Source organism: Haemaphysalis longicornis, unplaced genomic scaffold (assembly GCF_048455015.1).
Source record: "Haemaphysalis longicornis isolate Haplotype H1 unplaced genomic scaffold, Haemaphysalis longicornis Haplotype H1 scaffold_1, whole genome shotgun sequence".
NCBI lineage: Eukaryota > Metazoa > Arthropoda > Arachnida > Ixodida > Ixodidae > Haemaphysalis > Haemaphysalis longicornis.
In genome coordinates this window covers 427,349,446-427,366,082 of record NW_027526203.1, presented here as the reverse complement: position 1 = coordinate 427,366,082, position 16,637 = coordinate 427,349,446, and the positions used below count along the sequence as shown (strand labels likewise).

Below are 16,637 nucleotides of genomic sequence, written 5' to 3'. Positions count from 1 at the left end.
ACGCGCCGTAGTTACGCGGTGCATGCCGCAGTAGCTGGTTATGGACTAGACTACATGGGTTCTTTAACGTGGTTTTAAATGCTACAAACACGGGTCTGATTCTTAACCCCGATTAGAAAACAATCACTTCTTGTGGGAATCAAGCCCGTGCTTTCCTGCGCGTATAGCACAATGCCTTAGACATTAGTATTCCGCCATGAAATTTTAGTGGTGTCATGAGGTTAGGGTGTATCCGCAGGAGGAGCCCCGAATTAGCCACAAAACGGTCTTATTGTATAACACGATTCGGCAAATTAAAAGTGGGCAACCACAAACAACTAGCGTACACGTTTGGTTAGGTTAAAATTACGCAAATTAACGAATCACAACATAAAAGTCTGACAGTGATCAGATAATAGGTGTTGACGGCTGCCTCAAAGTTTGTGCATGCTCCGATGGGAGGATCCAACGAAAGCAGTGTTAGCAGAGAGTGCGCGAAAATCTCGGTGATTCGCTGGATAATCCGGTTTCTTCATCCTGAGGCAGGCTAACTTGCGTGCTCCTTAAAGGGACCCTGCAACAGGTTCGATAAGCGCTTTCACTCTTTTCTTATATCGCCTGGAACCACTGCGAAAGCTAAAGTTATCGCCAGCACGGAGCGGCACTGCGTGATTTGCTCGTCGCACCAGATACGCCTTCAATTTCTGCTTTGTTTTTGTGGCTTTATTTTTAAAGTAGCTATTGAAAAGTGTTCATAGCTGCAACTGAAGAAAAACCGGCCAACAGCCGCTACATGGCCTTAATGACGTAATTCGAGCCATTCAAGAACGTCAAGACCAGGAAAGAGAGCAAAATGTCTTGAGTGAGTTTCCAAGTTTCCAAGGTGGATATAGAGCAGTAATTTTTGGCTGAGGTACTTTGCGACCCCCAAATCTAAGTACTGGGTGTGTTGGGTGACTGCGTTCTGCAGGCATTTAAGATTTCAAAAAAAAGTTGAAAAAAGTGTTGCAGGGTCCCTTTAAAAGCGCGACTTTACTTCCACCGTCCAAGAAGAGCGTTCACCAGACTGCCCGTGAAGCACACTGCGCCTTCTTAAATACATTTTCCATTGCGTTTCTTGAATGTTGTATTCCTTATCGTGGCCGCATCGAGCCGCCGGCGGGAGGATCTCCATCGTGAGCAAGCTCCCGCCGCCACGCGCATCCAGGAACACCGGGAGTGCACACAGGCTTCCCCCGAGAAGCAAAGAAGAGACGACTTATTGCGCTGCTTGCAATTTCTTTGCTCGACAGCACGGGTGGTTACTTCGGTTCCCGGCATCGGGGCGGGTCACGTCCACTCCCCTCCTTGTGTTGTCTGTGCTTGCTTTCGACGTCACGATTATGACGTGTTCAAGTACGTTCGACAATGTTCACGTTCCCGCTGGTCGCGTTGTGTTGCAGCACTGATGCGATGTTTTTGTTCCGAGGCCTGTGGCAGCGAGACATGGTTTCATCCTTCATATGGTACTTCGCGGCATCGCGACTGCGTAGAGCTGCTTTGTGCTTCTAAGTATTTCTCCGCACTTCGCAGAATTGCATGTTTGCTCCAAGTGGTGGAAAATTAACTTTTATAACTGTGTACCAATGAGCACCAATGAGCACTTTAGACGTGAGCACCAATGTGTAACTACTCTAGACTGCGCCTCTCTTTCATTGTTAAAAATGGATGGATACTTTTCTCTTTGCTTTAGCTGGAAGAAACAACCCAGAAAGTTGCACAGTTACAGGATTTTTACTGAGAATGGTGGGTTGTAACTTCTGAACACAATGCTCGCCTGACTAGGGCACTGCTTTACTGCGCAACTTTGTTAACTGGACCTTAGTTAATTTGAAACTGTTTGAAATTCTCGCAGCCTAAATGGTCCCTCCAAGCTAGGAGGCCGACAGAGAGTAGTTTCGTGACACCGCGTAGCAGCTCTTCTGTACGAGCCTTTGAGCGCCGAGCAGTGAGGACGGACATTTCAAGGAGGCACCCATACGAACTTCGCTTATCTTAAGGTGCTGACAATAAGACGCATGTGGCCGCGAGATATTGGGCCGTCCTTCAACGTTTCTTCACGGGTAATAATTTACGGGCATGCAGATATGAGAACATTTCTGACGAGAAATTATCATTACAAATGAACCGACATAGGCGCGCTTCTTAACACCTCAGCTCTTAGAGCGCCTGGTTTACTGCTGGATGGCATGGTTTCAAAGCCCCCTAGTTACGATAATTCTAAACCAGCAGCTATGAATATCGCATTCCCGTGGCTTTACACCGTCTGTCGCCAAGAGTTTCGACAGGAGTTCCGGCACACCGCGCTGGGTGTGATCGCTTCACCACCCAGGTTAGTAACGGGTATAAACGACTACTGTCACAAGAGATCCGGGGAATCCCCGGCGTCTGTGAAGCTTGGCCCCCACCTAGGCGAACACTTTTAATATCAGCCGTCCTTGGAGCTATATTAGGAATTTTTCGATTGACGATTGGCTCAGCAAGCACGCTTAACCACACAACAGCGACTCTGTTACGTAGGGTAAAAACTCAAGTGAAGTATGAGTACGTATCCAGCACAGACTCCCTCTGGCAAGACCATTTCACACAATCGCGAGCGTCACGCTGGTACTCCCCTACCGCGTTACACGTCGGGCACGTGTGATATCTGCAGCTGTGATATATTGTGACTAGCGGCAACGCCTGTAAGAACCTGGGGGGCAGTTCTGAGCAGTGATCCTCCTCTTACAATAACTGAAAACGTACACATGTGGGGTCCGCATTGTACTCGCATTCAGCTCGCATACTTCGCTATAGCTGGCAAGATAGAGCGAGAGGTTTGGCTTGATGAATCCAAGCATTTTTCCTGTGACGAATACATGCCCCAGCAGAAATACTTCGGCTGTTTATTTGATCGTTTCATTAAAACACATTGCAATGCACATATTTATTACGAATATTATTTACCCGCCGCGGTGGCTCAGTGGCTAAGGCGTTGCGGTGTGGAGCACGAGGTCGCGGGTTCGATTCTCGGCCACGCCGGCCGCTTTTCTGATGGAGGCGAAAAGCCAAAACGCCAGTGTGTACGAGATTTCGGCGCACGTTAAAGATCTCCGGGTGGTGAAAATTAATCCGGAGCCCTGCACTACGGCGCGCCTCATCGCCTGCGTTGCGTCGGCGCGTTACACCCTACATTCAATAACGAATATTACAGGCAAACGTTAAATTTTTTGACGCCTGAATGTTGTGTATGCAGTTCTCTGGGTGTAACTTTTCAAGAAAAAACAATGAACTTCCGCATCATTAATGATTTAGAATTGCCTCTGGCAGAGAGAAAATCTATATTGCATAAAGAAATAAAACCAACGCATTTGTATTGATATGACTGCTTCTGAAGACGGAAATGTTCGCGGAATGGCGCTTCGACTAGTAATAACCATTTCCGATTGGCATCCGCGTGCTATACGTAGCCAGAGAGTAGCTACGCGTTTGCTTTCTATGAACAACCACCGCCGCTGCCGCCAGCAGTTCCAGTTATGTGTAGGAAGTTTCCATTAGGGCATTTGCCGTCGCCGCTAACGGCGTGCGCGGACGTAGCCATAGTGCTTTTACGAATTTTTTAGTTCATCTCCGGTAAGGTAGAGGAAGTGATTAATACATATTTTATTTACTGTTATTGTGGCTTCTCTGCTCAAAGAAAGGCACAAAGAATTTTATGTCTGTCCTGCATCGGTCAGTGCATTTTATCGGTGGTAGTTTTGAAACTGTGCTATAAATGGTTAGTTAAACCATTTATAGCACAGTTTCAAAACTACCACCGATAAAATGTCAATACGAGACATAATTTTAAACTAGGCACGTCCACATATAGTCTCAGACAATACTGTAGTTTCGCTTCATCACAGTGCACTCGAATGACTAATAGGGCGTTCAGCCAAAAATCACATTTCGGTGAACGACGATGTCCAGCATAGGATTAGGTTCAAGTTCAGTCCGTACTGTGGGATCACGCAGTACAATCGTGACGTTTTTGCATTGCGGAGAGCCACTGCACATAACATATTTTTTATTCAAGTTGTATGCATGTTGCTGTCATTCGCCGAATTTGCTTTGTTGGAGGAGTGATTGGTCACTGGAGCTCATTGCGGTGAAGCTGACCCACGGGATTGCCCTAGAGTGCTGGCAACCCCATGCTCACAGCGGCGGTCAGTACCTGTACCGGACAATAACTACAACAACATCGGTTTTTGGCATAATCGGGCCCTTAACTCTTTCACTTTAGTATTATCACGCTGGTTTGCCTACACACGAGGAAGTGGTCCACCCGTGCACTGCACCGCTGGTGTTGCGGGAGGCTGCCGTTTTAAGATGACAACGGAAGTCCCAAATTTGCAGACGAACCTTTCGAGAATTATTTATCAAAATGATTTCAGGCATTGTCCTCGCTAGTTGGACATTTAAACTCCTCGTTGCGATAATCACGTCGCCTAGCAGTTAGCGCAGCTGAACTGTGATTCGGTTCGGTTCCTAGCAGAGGGGAAATTATTTTTAGTGTTCAAGCAGTAAGAAGGTCGACTACAAGAAATGTGCGCGCGTACTTTGAAGCCTGGACAATATTCGGAAGCTTCCTCAAGAGCGAACGAACACGGGTGAACGAATGATAGCACAGCACGAGAGCTGAGCGGGAGAGAACGAACGATTGTACAGCGGAAGAGGAAGAGGACGCGTGGTGCTGCGCCTACACAGTGCTAGAGTGCGGCGGAGGCCTCGAGCGTGGCTCGGGCCATAGACGCAGAAAGAAAGCCTTCTGATGCAGCACAAGTTGAGGAGAAGAAGCGAAATCCAGTTTGTCCCAATTAGTGGCGCACCTCGAACGAACCTGCATCGCGTGGCCCCAAATTTTTATTTGATCTGTGCACGCCGCGCATTCACTCTACTGATACAGCATATAAAGCCCGTCTTCTCGGCGGTTATTCGAATCTCCTCGTGTCTGAGTGGTTAGCGGGCCATTCTAACCCTCGTCGTATACAGCTATCGCTGTGAAAGCGAACCTTTCGACATCGTTAAGCAGAAAAAATCCTGCTTACTGTTCTGTCTTCGAGGAAACGAAGACCCAGCGTAGTGCCCCAAGTGGCGAAGGAAAATGCGGTCGACGGTGCATGCCAGGACATGCCTCAATGGCATTGAGATTCTGCAGATGGCAAAGATCTATTAACGTTTCGAGTCTATTCTATATCTGAGAGGACACCAGGCGTGGCGCAAAATTAATTATAACTTTCGTAGGCGCATAAAATGTGTAGGGAGGCCGCAGGGAATCCTACATCAGATTGAAGGTGTGGAATAATCACACTAAACGTTTTTACTCCCTTTTTGGCCGAAAAGGGTGTAAATGTCTTGTCCCATGGCTCACACCCTTAAAAGGTGTTTTGGCAAAAAAAGGGTGTGCGGATGAAAAAAGGGTGTTGAGCTTAATTATCTTTAAAGGGTGTTGAGGATGCTCAACACCCTAAAAAAAGGGTGTTGAGCATCCGGCATGCGCAGTGGCAATGTGAATCGGCGGAGCGCGCAGCATTCAACACAAACAGTCAATACGCACAAGTTACAGTTGGAACATATCGACAACAGGCGCGGAAACCAACGGGATGCAAGCGGTACAGGGAGACCATACTTACTTATAGCGCTTTCCATTGGGCGAACAGGAGCACTTCTAACTCCACCCAAAGTGCTCTCGCGAGTTCTGGCGTCTTCCAGTGGTCGGGCAGGAGCAGGGGCGTTGTGTTTCATTGGTCGATGAGGAGCACTTTTTTGGCGCCGAGAGCAGCCGAGAGCAGTTCCCGGTGCTCCGTCGCCAGCGGCGGAGTAACAGGGAACGCCGCGGAAGTCACATGACCTCTTTTGCGTCACGTCTGGTTTTATCTCCGGGTGGCGGAGGAAAAATGGCGGAATCCAGCAGCCGCGGTAGTCGCTCAGTGCGTACGGCAGCAGCTAAGCGCGTACGTCTGGACAAGGAATTGCTGCTACTTTTAGAAGATGAAAGCACCACAGATTCAAGCGCAAGCTCATCATCGGACAGCAGCAGCAGCAGCGACGACGACGACGATTTGACATTGCATGAGTTTATGTTCGAGCACCTGTTCACCCCGCCGGTGGAAAAGGCGATGGAAAAGACGGTGGACGCTGTTATCGTTCGCAGCTAATTTTTGGGAGACACGATGGTGACCCCTTTATCATGAACATGAACATCCGCTCGGCTTCTTCATTCGTCGCCATGCGGAAGGCAGACACAAAACCGGCAAACCTGGCGAGGAATAACTGCGTGCGGACATCGCGAGCGCGCGAAATGCTCCGGGAAGCGAGCGCGGGAAAAGTTTGGTCACATGACTCTTGACATCTCGCCCTCCCCCTCTTTTCACTGTTCCCGGAGCAGTGCGAATGTTTCATTCGCGGAACGAAAGCACACGTCCCCGTTACTCCCATGTGCTGCTCTGGCTGCTCGCTCCACTTGCTCCTGTTCGCCCAATGGAATTCGCCATTAGTAATACATTTGCTGTTCTTGCTTTTATATCCAACAGAGGAAAGCCCCCCAATCGAGTCGGTGGGCTTGTCACAAAAAACAGATATTTTAGCACTTATTTTGGAAGTATGGATTTTACTATGAGAATACACAAATCAACACGTGGATTTGCAAAAAGTTTTTAATTACGACGTAGTTTTTGTGTTCCATAACTTATAGAATTGTATTAAATACCAAACAAGTGTTCCCCGCCACCTCAACACCTTTCAAAAAGGGTGTTCGTTACTTCAACACCCTTTTTCCCAGAAGGGCGTAAAGCTACAAATTAGGGTGTTCTAAACTAACAAAGAGGGCGTAAAGAAAAATGGTGTAAGAAAAAGGGTGTAAGAAAATACCGTCAACTAAGAAAAAAAGGTGAAGAGACCTCCAACTTTGGAGGCATTTTGTACTTGTTTACAAGGGTGGACTGAACATTTTCTACGAGCGGTGGGTGTTTTGTACGTCACGATGTTTAAAGCAATATGAATTGGCATAATTTATTACCAGTGGAGCTCTTTAAGCTTGAGCTATTTTCGGTGGCGTTAGCAAAAAAATACAAGGAAAAAGAACTGCGGCACCTGTAAATGGTGCACCACCGCAGATAGGGTATTATAACAGTGAAGTCGGCTTTCGAGCTTGTTGAGCACAGGAGGCGCATGCGTACGCGCATCTCTTACTATACCATTTCAAAGGTAATAGGCTTTTTTGGATTCGAAAAGGCAGACAAATTGGCGCAGCTTGCAGTAGGGGTGCAAGGCTGGCGAAACAGCATAGCTTGGGCCGACCTAGCTTGTTCCCCCTTGGATCCCCTGGCAGTGTGTGTGTGTGGGGGGGGGGGATACAATTACAAGCAGTAATTTCAATCTTCCAAGGGCCATGAAGACAAAATACAAGTTTGGTTCGTTAAAAAGACTGCTATGTCTTGATAACACTGGTATCAATTTTATTTCAATCTTCGAACACATAATTGAGATATTATGGAAAGCAGATGAAGCAGTGGCGTTTTCCGAGCCACTTACCGATGACGTATTTTATTTGCGCAATTCTCCAATCGCGCACACAAACCAAAGTCACCGCCAAGAAATATGACTGGGTGATTCTAGTGTGGTCTGTAGTTGCGTTTGATCGTATCACTTCAATGCTAACGTGGAGTTAAGACACTGATAACTATGCTTTGAAGGCCTGCCTCTATCGCGTCACTCCTGCCTATTACCCGTCACCGTTTCCGGAAATTTTCATGTGTTTCAACATTGCTAAGGAATTTTTTTTTTAAATAACGTCTCGAGTGGCCAGAATGAAGCTGAGTGAGTTAACAAGACTAGTTCTTTCAAACTGAACAAAGTTGCATTTTGTCTTCATGGTCCCTTAAGTTTATACCTCTAAACGGCATATATTATTCTCTTCAAGATTTTTGGTGAACATAGATTCTATTGGTGCAGTTGTTTCTCGATCGATCAATCATTCACCGTGAAAAATAAAGGTTCGGACATTCCTTTCGTTGTTTCTTGTGCCACAATCGAAAACAATAAGAAATGAAGATATTTCGTTACACAAGCTTATGTACTTGCTCCTGCTTTTTCTAGTGAACAGATTGACCCCACAGCACCCCCTGTTCTGGCATTTCCTCCTTTATTTTTTTCCCCTCCCTAGCCGTCAGAAAGGCCCCGATTCAGTAATCGATGGTGAAATGATGACGTAGTTTGGCGGCTTCGTATTTTAAGGGGCCTATAACCTCGGCTGGTCGATAATCACAGCCGAACCCAGGCGCTTTCGTTCGCTGAATTCGATGGAAAACGGGACAAACGAAACCCATGGTTTAATAATGAAAATATCCCTTCCCCCGGATAATTCATTCCTCGCTGCTCGTTCGCGAAAAACGTTTTAGCGCTAATTCTCCATATGGTTTTCGGCACGCCGTCTTTTCCTCGCCCGCTAAATTGCTGTTCGTCTAATATAACCACCTATATCCTACTTTGAGACCTCCGAACTCACACCCGTTTATCAGACTTTGATTTGTACTGCTCTACAGCGCTAGCTTACGTTCCCATAATTTTGTAGTTAATTTTACGTGTACCACATATACTTTATGTTTTTAATCATATGTTTGTGTTACGTGATATCTTTTAATGTCATCATCGTCGTCGACGTCGTCATCGCGAACAACAGCAACCACAACAACAACCTGCTTCTGTCCTGGGCAGCCCTCCTAGTACAGTTGGCCTACACAGCTTAGACGTATGGTATCTGATGATGTTTCACCTACGGGACCAAGCAGCCTTTCAGACCTGAATAGGGTTTGGGTTTTATGGCAGTATTTCCTTCCTGACACCGACCTTCCTGCTTTTTATTAAACTTAAAACAGGCCAGTTAAGCAGGGCAGGTACCCTAACACTGGTCGGAGTTCCCATTTCGTACACCTATAAAATGTCGAATCAGTCCTTCCTAATTTCCAACCAGACTGCATTCGGCAAACGTTCACGGCTCCGGTTGACGTCCTGATGCGGATAAACTTATTCTCTAAACACTATTGCTTCAGGAACGAGCCAAAAATCGTCTGTTGCTGCGAAATATTCAACAAAGTTTGCGCATCGCATCAATATATCCATCAGTAAGTTCCCTTTTCCCTCTCCCTTTCCCTTGGTTGGTACTCTAGTTAATAGGCAGCAATCGTGAGAGAGTGGAGGCGTCACTTACGCAGCACTTTGAGGCGCAGCGAGTTGCTGGTCGTAGTGCCCTCGCTGTTGGTGGCGCTGCAGGCGTAGCGACCGGAGAAACTTCGCCTTGCCTTCTGGAGCGCCAGGAAGCGACCAGAGATGATAACGTCGGGAAGCGTTGAACCGTTCTGCGTCCTTGTGGCGAAGTCCTCGACGTCATCCTTGGACCAGTGCACCTCGGAGGACGGCGGGTTGGCGTTCACAACGCACTCGAGGTAGACGTCACCGCCTTCCTGAATCTCGAGCTCCCGAAACGGCTGTCCCAGTCGCAGAGTCACGTTCGGCTTGTCTGCAGGAACCAGCACGGGAAAGATATTAGCTCGAAACATGGTCTAGTACGTTAATGGCAGCGCCCAGTGCCAAGCGAAAGTGTGGTGCTTTATTTTTGCGTTTATGTGTGCTGCCATGCCACAGGTGGCCTAATTAACAACCAGGTAAGCCTAAAATGCAGTTTAACTGTAACGAAACCGTGAAAAAGTTGTGGCGCGAGTCATTGTTGTTGTTATTGTTAAAAGCGCTCAACACGCAACAAACTGTAGTCCTGCGGAGGGGCCGAAAAGCCTGCTTGGGTGGTAACGGAATGAAAATCAGAATTCAAGTCGCGTGGCGGGCCAAAGAACGTAAGAAAAAGTAATACAACATGTATATATGTCTAATAATTACAATGATTTCTTTTTCGCACAGGAGGAGCTGTCGGACTTTCACTGTTGCATATCACAGTGGCGCATAGGTACGTTTATTAAAGCGAAGCTTTAGCGTTCCCACTGATGGCGTCTGTAACGCGAAAACGCCCTGCAGGAAAGCCAACTTTCTCTGACGATGATGACGATGACGATACCGCTTCGCAGTAGTAACCCGCCCTTGTTGACGACATTATTGGAGTCAGACTCACACTAAAGGAGTATTTTGTCGCAGTCAGTTCCAGAACAGAAAAATTCTTCCGCATAAAATTTGGCGCATGGAAGTGTGTTCGCACGCAAGCAACATGAGTCGTCCAACACAAATACGTTGAGCCTACTCATCAGAAGCATACTGCGGGGAATGAGACTTGGTAGTCGCGACACGGCATAAACACAACAATTCCCGAGCTCAAAATTTACCCCCCCCCCCCAAAAAAAAAAAATAATAAAGAAAGAACGTTAACTCTTAAAAATGACTAAACCAAGCCTCACTCGGGCCCTCGTGTTATCGTCTTTTGCGGCTGTCTTGGTTCGTCCTGCTTTAATGCTGCTTTTTAACCCGCATCTACTCAAATCAGTATCATTTAACTAGAGCTGAGCTTTGAGCCACAAGCATGGTACGCCCGGCCCAAAGGGACTGATGTTCATGCCAAAAGAAACTAAAAAAAAAACAATAAAATCAAAAATTAAAATTTGGGGGGCTTTTCGCTCTCCGAACTTATTTAAATTCGCTCTCCGAACTTATAGAAGCCCAAAGAACCAGCCAACTCTCTCGCCTTACGCTCACCCCCACAGGCCGCACAGTCCTCCAGAATTTAGGCCGTCCTACACCAGAACCCCATGAAGCACTACAGCCCATACCACCTCATATACGGGCCACCATCAAAGTCACCCCAATTCCACGACATATGCATCCTGAGTACAACAAAGGACGTCGCAACGCTCGTGTTCGCTACCCACATAAGAAGTACTCATCGGACAACGACACTTGGTACACCGACATCGCTCACTCACCTTCCCACTCAACCCTAGCGGTCACCGACACCAACGGCACGATATACACTTGGGCCACTTACCGCCACCTATCCCCATCTGCAGCGAAGCTACAGCAATAGCCCTAGCAATGCATACAGCAACGTGCGACTACCTCACGATTATCACCAACTCGCAGCAAGCATGTCGAAAATACCTCCTTGGAAGGATTGCTCTACATGCCCTCAAGCTTCTACAAGCCGTAATATCACCTCCTAACGTAACCATCGTCTGGACCGCAGGTCACGCCTCCCTTCCCGGGAACGAAGCAGCCCACGCTGCGGCCCGCGAATTCCACTACCGGGCACTCCCGACGAGGCCGGGCGACTTGGACACCCTGACTGACACGCTACACCCACTACCAGCCACCTACTCCAATATCTTAGCGCACTATCGCCACACCCACCGAGAATACCCTCCCCCTCACCCTGCACTCACAAACGAATAATGCCGCATCTGGCGACGTCTCCAAACAAATACATTCTACAACAGCACCATCCTCTCTCATATCTCCCCCAGCCGTTTCGCCAGTAACTGCCCTGGCTGCCACACCCCAGACACAACCCCCCACCTCGTATACTTCGGCCCACACCACCCCTCCTCACTCCCCTTGCCTACTCCCGAGCAGTGGGAATGCGCGCTGACCAGCTTGGACCTGCAGGACTAACAAAACCTGATCCAGCGGGCCACCCGAGCAGCGACAGCACACGGCTAGCTGGACTAAGGCGGCCGCCCATCTGCTCTAAAATAAACGTTTGTTCCTCCTCCTCCTTTGCGTGTTGGCCGGAAAAAGGAACTGAACGCGTCCTTAATCATTTGTTGTTGCCTAAGCAACACACAGATTTTACTCTGTACAGTAAATTATTTATTGTGCTATTTCCTTTCGTTATTATTATACAACTGGTGCCACTCAGCAAAAGTCGTTTGATATTTTTCCTGGGACTTATTACTTACAAGAATACTTCTTATACGGTTAATTACTGTTTTCTCTCTTTCGCTCTTATAGTTACCGCACAACTGTATTCGTGATGTCCATTTAATTTTGTGAGGACAGATTTTTTTTTCTTTTTTTCCCTTTTCTTCTTCCTGGCATGTAATCAGGCTTCCTAACTTCTGGTTATTTTGTATCACTGAGCGTTGCAGCAGGAGGTACACTTGACCATTGAACTTTTGGACCTCCTTTCGCAGTAACTAAATTATGCTTTTGATAGTATCAGCTTAGTTTCAATAAACTGTCAACCTTCAATTTGTCGCATCAGCTCACCTCTAAAATGAAACGATGATATATCCAACATGCATTATTGATAGGGCGGGGTTCCCATGCTGTCCAGTCGGTAATTAATCATACCTACGTGTGCAGCATTAAACACAGGTGGACAGCCAAAGCGAGGAAAGCGGAAGCCCTGGCGCTGGTTGCCCTTTTTGGCCCGCCTGTCTCCCCCAGTGTAAGCGTATTGCTTCATTGAACGGTTGATACAGCTTCATGTGTTTTAAAGTTCCCCCAGGCACGTTTTGTTGCGGAAGTCATCTATTTTCAAATATGTCGCTCTGTCACAAGATAAGCAAAAAAAAAGGGGGGGGGGGTGGAATCTGATTTTGCCTCCGAAGTTTCTGTGCGCGTTGCCTCTGCGTCGAGATTGCATTACTTAAACAAGTTCGAGCCGTATCTCCTTCACACTGATAGATTTGCCTTCAATGAAAAAGCATAGAAGAGATTGCCAGTGGCAACAGTGGGCGACTAGGTAAATTTAACGAAAAGGCTAGCTGGGATGAGTTTTTGTTTTATAGAAATAAATCCTGTCTAATATTTGTTGTATTTAGTTGAAACTGCGATTTAGGATGACTACATTATAATGTACTTGAGAATCTAAGACAGGAGTTTAGCGCGATCTGGGCATCATTATCTTGTGTTCCGCTAGATGTAAGCGCTTAATGAAAGCATGGGACGTGAGTAGTTCTAGCAGAAAAAGCCCAAAATGCTGAAATGGTTTCCTGTTTATGGAAGGTGAAATTGGGGAAAGAAATTATGTGACGATTCCGCAACGCGTCGAGATGTGAAACGACAACGCAACTATGGGGATAGTTGCGGCATTACAAGACAAGGCATTCCTCTTTCTCAGACGTATTCCTAGGCGGCCCATTTCGCCAGGGGAATATAAACACATGCTACTCCGCACGCCTTTTATCATCGCTCTGCGTCGGCTGGGTGAGCGAGCGCTCGAGGAACGCGACGTAACCGCCAGATCCTCGCCAACTGGGGGAAGAAATCCCTCAAGGCCGTGTAATGTCAGCGAGTCACGTGAACTGTTGTAATCTTTCAGCCAGTCACGCCCGTCTCTTCCCCATATATATATTGACCGCAAGGGGGACAGAAGTGCGGCCGCTTTGAAAAATTCCCCGCATTTCCCCGAGGGGAAGAATGTGAAAGTGCGAATGCACGAGTTGAATTTGCGCGGTTCGGTAATGTTCGCGAAAGAGAGATCACACACACACACACAACTACAAAGAAAGAAAGATGTATTTATTCACAGACACCTATTTGTGTTGTCGTTGTACTTGATTGCTAGAGCGGATCTCAGCTTTGAAATTTCGTGTCAGTACTCCTTTAAGCAGGTGCATTAGCCCTTCTCACGCCCGATTCTTGGCCAATCCCCCACGTGGGTATGTGCCATGTCAGCGGCCAGGCAGCGCGCGCCCATCTCCCCCCGTTGCCAAGGAAGACGAAGAGATTCCTGGCCAATCCCCCACGTGGGTATGTGCCATGTCAGCGGCCAGGCTGCGCGCGCCCATCTCCACGTGCGCGGACATCGCCGGTGGACGCAGGTTCAGGGTCGCTTAAGAAGTGCATTGCACTTAAAATCATCATCGCGGATATTGCTTGTTTTTCTATCAATTCAGCTAGGTTGCAAAGCGCTTTTTGCACGACAACATCTTCGGGACTGTCAATCTCATACATAGCATGTACAGCAGCGTTGTAATAAGTAAACAATGCGACCATTGTGTTATGTTTTTTTTTTTTTTTGCGAAATGGTAGCTAAGGCGAAAGTGCTGCGCCAGGTAAGCAGGACAACAAACGTTACACGAAGAATTGCTCATACATCCTATGCGGGGTGGGGGCATCACTCATTTTTCCCCCGATAGCAAATTATATGAATTCTAGGTGTTTTAGTCAGGATAGAATCGCCCATGTCATCGGTAGTTAAAATTCCTTGAGCCACTTAAGTCTGCTCACGTGCTTTGATGCGAAATCATTGTGGATTCCCGTCCCGTGGTGGTACCTACCAAAGACTTGACTTTACCGCTACATCGTCTTTTTTCCTTCCGTCTAATTAATCCTCCTCCTTCTTTAGTTACCAGACGCAGACCATTTCAAACTCCGTGCTGTGAAGCTACGAGTTTGCGACGCGGTACGTGGCGTGACTTACTCCGCCAGGCATACTGGCGACACGAGCGCACATCGGTAACTGTTGCCCTCTAACTACTTAGAAATAGACATCATCGAGACGTCAGTGTTAACGAGGGGCACAGAGATCACTCTATTACCTCCTTTGCTACCCTTACTTCTGATCGCACCTCTGGTCTTCCTGCCCCAATGAAATATTTAAATGGAACCAGCGTACTCCGTGGTCGGTGTGCACATGTGTTTTCCTCGCGGGCCGTCACGTGTTCTCCCCACTCGCTGCCCTCTGCCAGGCTTAACTTTAGACAGATGATGGAGCATGACCCATGGAGTTTTCCAGCCATGGCGTCAACCAGCAAGGGTGAATTTCTCGTGTCATGCTGCACGTACGGCTTTTGCCTTATCATAACACATTCGTAGTTGCGTTGATCGTTGAAAGGAAGAACAGCATCGGGAACGAAAATTTGTGCACAGGGTTCAATCCGGCTGCTTTTTCTTAGAGGAGCTCACCAGACGTATTGTTCCCCTAGAATGACAGCAGGGGTGGAGAACGGGGGTGGCTATTTCAAATATATTTTTGTCCTATACTGGCTGTAGTTTTTTACTGGTTGACATCTTGGATAGACCCTAACACTGCAAAAAAAAAAGAAGAAAAGAGCGTCATATTCAACAGCTCAAGGCTTATTAATTTTTAACTACTATTTTCGTCTTTATATTCATTCAGTGGTGGTTATTTCAGTCATGCGTTAGACATTATGAAATAACTACCTTAGTAAAGTTATACTTCGGGAACCTTCAGCGGGATTTGCACAGGCTCCCGCAGTTGAATTAAACCGAATTGTTTATGGTTACCTTAAGCAGTACTTTGCACACCAAAAGAAACGGTGACACAGAAAGAAATTGTGCAGTAATATATTGTAGGAAGACCACCCGCTAGCAACAGATTACTTACAGCTGTTAGCAATGAACGATACACAAATTTCGTATTAGTATTATACAAATGAAGCAAGAGGGCGAAGTTTTTTGTCCTCACGTTGTTACGAACTGCAAATGAAAACTTCAGATATAAAAAAATAAACATAATTGAAGATCAAGGGAAAGTTAACACGTTCTATTCAGTAGGGACACTTCGTTACATAAACAAACGCTTATATCTCGACACATTCATACCAATGCGATAAAAGTTTTACCATGTAAATACCACTTCCATAAATACAGTGCATACATGCGTCAGATCAACCAAAATGACTCTAAATGATACTATAATGGGTAAATCAATATTCTATGTGGTCGTTTGAAAAATATGATTGAAGAGAAGGCTTAAACTTAAACTGGGCTGCTCGATCGCGAAAGCGCGACGAGACGTTAGGCAATAAACAAACTTCCTTGCTTCTATAACCTACAACCAATTGGCAAAAAGTGACCCCCAAAAAGTGCATGGTTCTTAGCGTGCATTTTAGAGTTTATCGTGATCAACTGCCCAGAGAAAACAAAAAAGAGGGTTGAGAATACTGTCACATCCGAAGCCGTACCTGCCCACGGAGACCAGAAGCAAATTAGCGCTTCATACCACCCCTACTTCTCAACGAAGCTCCTACCTCGAGTCACGAAAGGGCTAGGCAACCAGCTATTCAACAAGATAAAAATTAAGAAATTTTTGTATCGTCCTCGCGTGCTATCACTCCAGATCGCAAGAGTTTAAAATAACTATTAGATGCGAAGCATCTCATGGTCGGGGCTATGTCCCTCTCTTGTCGTTGACGTTGTTGTTGCGCCGTCCACACCCCCACTGCGCATGCTCGCCTTGCTGAACGCCCGGTCCCTTCTATGGCTCCTGGAGCGACAGTGTTGCCGGTGTCTTCCTGGGCCGGCACGAGACGAGCACGCTTCACGCGCCTTCGACGTTTCATCGTCGTCGGCAGCGGCGTGCGTCGGCGAGTCTCTGCGGGCCGTGATTACAAGGAGCCCACAACCATCCGGGGAACGTGCATCGACCTCATCTCTAGCAACTTTAGGGTTCATCCACTACAACAGCCCTTGACTTTACATTTAACAGACCATAAGGCGGCCATAATCAAAGCGGAACGCAAACCACAGCTCGACGTCACCTACGTTGAACATGATGATGATAATGCTTAAATAAAGGCAAACTCATACCACGTACACATCTCTCTTTTTCTCTCTTTAATGCCTCTCCACTCTAGCACCCCCCCCCCCCCTCCAATAAAATTACACCATCTTCCCGTAAGGGAACCCTGAGT

The 16,637-nt window shown here is 47.0% G+C and overlaps 2 protein-coding genes across 2 annotated transcripts in view; one reads left to right on the top strand and one right to left on the bottom strand.

Annotated features, from left to right (window-relative positions):
* The window catches only part of LOC144155693 (uncharacterized), a 654,708-nt gene that overhangs the window by 414,492 nt on the left and 223,579 nt on the right, over nt 1-16,637 (top strand). The window lies entirely within an intron of this gene.
* Nucleotides 1-16,637, bottom strand: part of LOC144155692 (neural cell adhesion molecule 1-like) — a 578,531-nt gene that overhangs the window by 364,275 nt on the left and 197,619 nt on the right. The window contains exon 6 of the mRNA XM_077687293.1: nt 9,245-9,553. Within this exon, the coding sequence (XP_077543419.1) occupies nt 9,245-9,553 (309 nt within the window). The remainder of the gene's footprint in view (nt 1-9,244; nt 9,554-16,637) is intronic.